Source organism: Cydia pomonella, chromosome 16 (assembly GCF_033807575.1).
Source record: "Cydia pomonella isolate Wapato2018A chromosome 16, ilCydPomo1, whole genome shotgun sequence".
Lineage (NCBI taxonomy): Eukaryota > Metazoa > Arthropoda > Insecta > Lepidoptera > Tortricidae > Cydia > Cydia pomonella.
The window spans coordinates 14,411,367-14,417,532 of NC_084718.1; the positions used below are offsets into that span (position 1 = coordinate 14,411,367).

Consider the following 6,166-nt stretch of genomic DNA (forward strand, 5'->3'; position numbering starts at 1 on the left):
GTTTTTGAACTACCTGCGCCATGTTAAGTTAAAAACTATTTTTTTTAATGCTGAAGGCGCTGCTGCAGGCGAAATTTCGTTATCTGCTTCTTTGCCTCTTATCGCTCTTGCATATCATATCTATCGTTAGATGCTTGCTTCGAATTTCATAAACCCGAATTATATGCGTGCCGATATGCCAAGCGTCAGGGACGCAGTTATTATGTGTTACAGGGACCAAGCGATATTTGGTATCTCATTCCACCGCATAGCTGCGTCCCTGACGCTTGGCAAGTCTCGGCACGCGTTTAAATCAGGCTTAACACTGCAAAGACGGCATAAAAATTTACGTAACCCATTCTGGTACACTCTCGACTCTTAACCAGAAATAAAAACTGCGATACATATCTATATCAACATTTTAATTTCAAAGTGTATTTTGATATTACATACATAAATATTTCGTGTTTTATGCAAAAACCGAAAAACAGATTACACATTCAGAGCTACTGTCAAAGTAGCATAATATAATAATTTAGATAATATCACTGCATTCATTTAAAACTTAAATTAAAAGCGCCGATAATCTCGACATGTAACATATATCTCTAAAAGCTACAAATTTAATCCTTGGTTTGGATGTACTTGATGAGATCAATGACTCGGCTTGAGTAGCCATACTCATTGTCGTACCAGCTGATCAGTTTGACGAAGTTGTCATTGAGGGAGATGCCGGCGGCGGCGTCGAAGATGGAAGAGTGTGTGTCGCCGATGAAGTCAGAGGACACAACCTGGTCCTCGGTGTAGCCGAGAATGCCCTTCAGGGGACCTTCAGCGGCCTCCTTGACCTTCTGCTTAATAGCGTCGTAGCTGGCGGGCTTGCCCAGGCGGACAGTCAAGTCAACAACAGACACGTTAGCGACGGGGACGCGGAAAGCCATACCGGTCAGTTTTCCATTCAGAGTGGGAATGACTTTGCCAACGGCCTTAGCGGCGCCGGTGGAGGCGGGAATGATGTTCTGCTGCGCGCCACGGCCATCACGCCACAGCTTGCCGGAGGGACCGTCAACGGTCTTCTGGGTAGCAGTGGTGGCATGCACAGTGGTCATCAGACCCTCAACAATCTCGAAGTTGTCATGGATGACCTTGGCAAGGGGAGCGAGGCAGTTGGTGGTGCAGGAAGCGTTGGAGATGACCTTGGCGGAGGGATCATAGGCGTCAAGGTTGACTCCGACGACAAACATAGGTGCGTCAGCGCTGGGGGCAGAGATGATGACCTTCTTAGCGCCACCCTCCAAGTGAGCAGAAGCGGCAGCGGTAGTGGTGAAGACGCCAGTGGATTCTACGACGTATTCAGCGCCAGCCTTAGCCCAGGGGATGGCCTTGGGGTCGCGTTCAGAGAAGATGGCGATTTTGTTTCCGTTGACGACAAGGCTGCCATCCTGAGCCTCAATGGTGCCCTTGAAACGACCGTGGGTAGAGTCGTATTTGAAGAGGTAGACCATGTAGTCCAGGCCAATGAAGGGGTCGTTGATGGCGACCACAGACGCGCCCTTCTCGATCGAGGCGCGGAGCACTAGGCGACCGATGCGGCCAAATCCGTTGATACCGATTTTCGACATGGCTGCAAAAAAAAAGCAAAGAAATTATAGCATTTGCAGCCATTATGCAATTAGGATTAGGATATGGCAGCAGTCCACACCACAGAAATCAATTTTCTAAAGGCTCAAGTTAGGCTTCCGTATTTTTAAACAAAATTATTTAGATGCATTGCATAAGTTCTGTGTAAGTATTATTGTAGGTCAATATTTTCGGCAAACTACAGGCTAATTGGATAAAAGCCTGTCATTTTTAGTATTAGCTTACAGGCCAATAAATAAAAAAATTGCAAATGCTTATTACTAAATATAAACTGTAATAAAAACTAGAAGGTCCATGTACAGTGGAACACTCTGGACAAAGCTGGCAAGAGAGAGGAGATACTGGAAGGAGTTGGAGGAAACCTTTGCTGACAGGCACACTGAACTAAGAGACTTCATATGACTATTCAAGACTAACTATCAAAAAAACAACAATCATGTTCAGAACAAAAGGCTATATAATAATTAAAAAAAACTATAAACATCTGACATTTATAAATACCGATTACTACTTGCATTAATAATGTTGATGTCTTATTAGTATTACAATTGGTTCATTAATTCAATTGGATTCTATTATTGCGCATTATCATCAATGATACCCTATTAGGAGGACAATAAAAATCAATAGAAAGTGTTCGATTTTTCTAAAACAAAGGCTACCGGAAGCCGTTCCAACTTATTTTATTGGTGGATAAATTTTATAAAATATCAGTGTGGTATCACTCATTAAATGGAACTCCAATAAGTTATGTTGATGAATGAAGTGACTCATTCATAAAGAAACAATTTAAAAAAGAATCCTACCCATATATATCTGCAGATCAGATTAAAGTACTGTTTAATATATAATATGGGTACTACATCCTTTTTTTACAAGGTCAGCCAATAACTGTAAGGTCAAACAAAGTGAAAAAATGAAAATAGCTTACATAAGAGAAAACTAGGAATATTAGCCACAATACACAACTCTCATTCCAATCAGATTTTATAACATAATAAATACATGTGATAATTATCTGCTGTTTAATGAAAGTGATTACATTACATTAAACAAGTAGGTACCTACTTATTAAAAATTAATTGGTACCTTTTGGGTACAATGTATTAGATTGGGTCTCAATCCGGTTTCATCATCTCAAGTCAAGACAAGATACTGACTGATAATAGAGGTTAAAAATGCAACAAAACAATAAGGCATATTTTAAGTATGACCGACCGTGACCTTGGGCCTTGAACGTTGTTATTTCAAATTATTTCACTTAGAATGGGTAGAAAATTAGCATACGACTTTACCGGTGCAAATCTACGACTACCGGCACAAGAAGGTCGTATAGAGGTCAAACTCGCTAGCAGTGAACTAACCAACAAAACATACTAAATATGAAAGAAAGATGTTCTAGATTGAATAAAAACAACGTCTGGAGTTTTTGCTAAGCTGCACACGTTGTAAAAGATCATAATTATTCATTAAATAGAATTGTTGTAAATGATGATGTAAACGAAATATTAGCAATATAACAAATAAATGTTGAAGTCTAGTATTATAAGATCGTAATGGCGAATTAGGAAGCAAGTTAAATTGTATTAAGCACTAACTTACCGGAATAAAGTTTAGATAATGTGGCTGTGACACTGAACACGTACGCCGCTCACAAGATGGAGTTTAGAAATGTCAAGCGAAGGACGTCCTCGCGGCAATTCGTAGGCGGGGCGGTCTAGAAGATCAATGAGTCATAGAATAGACCCGTCATTACATTACAGACTAGGGTTGCCAACTATTTTTTGGTGGAATATAGTATTTTCCAGAATAAGGCATTAAAAATATAGTACATTTAAAAAATATATAGTACTTTTAGATAAAATGCTCAACATAAGTGTAATATACGTTTAATCATACTTACTAGCACTAAGATTAGTTATGGTAACGATTTTAGAGCAAAAATGTAAAATTGATAGATTTAGTCGTTGAAATTGTACTCCTTTTGTTACGTAATATCTAAATAACAAGTATTGATTTCTATTAGCACGTCTTCTCATCTTGCCTTTTAATAATGAGGTCGCAAGCGTGCGTCCCCGGTAATATATGTAATATGTGTAGGTATGGTGGTGGGTTGGTATATTAGTTAGTTGTCTCTGACGAGTAGAGACAGTTTTTAAAAATTCATCAAAAAACTATGGTAGTAAATTATACAAAATTATGTATAAGAACAGTTTTAACAAATGTTGTAGATTGTTTAAGTATCAAAATTACGTTGAAATTAATTCGATTTTCAGAGAAATTGACCCTTGTTTTGAAGTTAGTTCTGGAGAAAATTGATTACGTCTAACTTTCATTCAAATAACTAAATTCAAATTTATAATAACAAAAATGTAGTTTATTAAAGTTGAAGTACAGGATATGTGTAATACAAAATTACCATTTTTAGCAGTCCAAACTTTACGAAATTTACAAATAAGATCAACAAAATCAGTGCTTTACGCGCGTTTACCTAAACTTCCATCAGAAAAACAATAATTACTAATTAAATGAGTCTATTTAAAAAAAATTAAAGATAACAAGACGCGCTAATAGAAACCAGTACTTGTTATTTCTAATAGTTAACAGAAGTTGTACAATTTCATCGACTAAATCTATGAATTTGACAGTGTTGCGACTAAAATCGATAACGGCCTCTTTAACTATTCCTTTTGTGTAGACCACTCTGTTGTCAAAATCATCCTATTCCTAGACTCCAGCTATCATGCTACCAGTTAATATATGTAAAACTGCTCACTCGTCATCTCATACGCCCAGTAATAATAAAGAGTAAAAAAAATCTTTTTAATAACAATATTTATTTAAAGTTTAAAGCTATATTTTTTAGTAATGTCTAATTTTTAATAAAATGAGACAACGATTCAGTACATTCATACTGATTATTTATGACAATTTAATAGCTCACTTTTTATTAAATTTATGTCATCCCTGTTGCATTCCTCACGCCATTTTGTCTTCATACTTGAAATAATTTTATTTGATTAGAATTAAATTGATTATCGATCTTGAACAAATTAGAAGGATGTCGGAAATATAGTATTTTAGCGTACTATATATTTTTTCAACAGTATATAGTACAGAGAGCCAAAATATAGTACAATACTATATAATATAGTACGGTTGGGAACCCTATTACAGACGGTGCGAGAAGTAAAAAAAAATACGGGGTATACTGCCAGCACCAAAAACTGAATTTCCAGCATTTAGTCTGTCAAGCCATTTCCAACAGTAAAAAAAGCGGCAAGTTAAAAAAATTTAGGCGCGAAGGTTTATTGTCGCATAGAAAATTTTAAATTTACGCCTTTTTCTACCAAAGCTTGTTTGACCGCTATATATCTGTCTTTTCAAATCAAAATCATAAAATCTTTATTTTATTTTATTTATTTTTATTTAAAAAATTGTTGTACAGCATAACAGTAAGTATATACTTAGTCACTGCAAACAAATTAATAAAAAAAAAATGTATCATTAAAATTATTTGCACGAACACGGTTTACGGCCTTAAAAAATAAACAAAAGTTTCACGTGCTCATCCTAGGTGTGCAAATTATAGATACATACAATGTGCTGCTAAGAGAGTCACTTGTTTACTCAAAAGCTAGTATGAAATATTTATAAATATTATTATTATACCTAAAATTACATTTTGTTAAATATTCCTTAATACTATAATAACATTTCTCTTGAAGCCATTTTGTCGACTTAATTTTAAATACATTGTTACTTTCTAATTTAATTTCGTCAGGTCATTTATTATACATAGTTATACACATATTAACAGTTATTTTAATAAATATAGGAGCGGCAAGGGGGCTGGTGCAGTAAATTCTTGTATTACGCCCTTGTGTGTCATGGAATTGTCTCACTACGAGATGTGATTAAGTTTGGCTTATCATTGACAAGTAGGCATGCATCTTTTGTATATTGGCATGGGGGTGGTAATATGCTATATTTAAACAACGGTTGGCAACTTTTGAAACACCACATGTTATACATATAGAGCACGCATAGACGGCATAGAGCATGTTAAAAGCGCAATGACGATAAAGAATTGGAGATAAACTATAAGTATGTTCGAATTTAGTTTTTAGCGGCATTTTCTTTGATATCAAAATGACTACAACTTATACAAGTTACTACGATTTGTCAATTAGGTCGTGGACTGGACACTTTATTCTTCATTCGTTTTGAGCGGCACGATCAAAATATAAAGACTTAAATGAACCTGTTTTAGGCCGCAGACGGCGCGGACTGAATGCAAGCGGCGGGCGGCGCGGCAAGCGGCGCCTCTGTCGTTCAAAATAGTTCCATTCAAGTCTATACATTTTGATCGCGTCGCTGGGAAACGGGCGGCGCGAGCGGCAGTTTGCGTGACTTGAATAGAACTATTTTGGACGACAACGGCGCCGCTTGTTTGCGGCCTTAAGATGACGGCAGCCCTGCTTGCCGCGCCGCGCCTTGCATCCAGTCCGCGGCCTTATAGTTTGGAAAACTCAACTTATCAGTA

General features: G+C 36.8%; 1 protein-coding gene across 1 annotated transcript; it reads right to left on the reverse strand.

The window, feature by feature from the left end:
- Positions 1-384: 384 nt before the first annotated feature.
- LOC133526732 (glyceraldehyde-3-phosphate dehydrogenase 2) lies at positions 385-3,379 on the reverse strand. Its single transcript, XM_061863459.1, has 2 exons — positions 3,223-3,379; positions 385-1,603 (listed from the first exon to the last, which is right to left on the reverse strand). Exon 2 carries the CDS (start codon positions 1,599-1,601, stop codon positions 603-605), a length of 999 nt encoding a protein of 332 aa, XP_061719443.1. The 5' UTR covers positions 1,602-1,603; positions 3,223-3,379; the 3' UTR covers positions 385-602.
- Between the last annotated feature and the right edge of the window lie 2,787 nt (positions 3,380-6,166).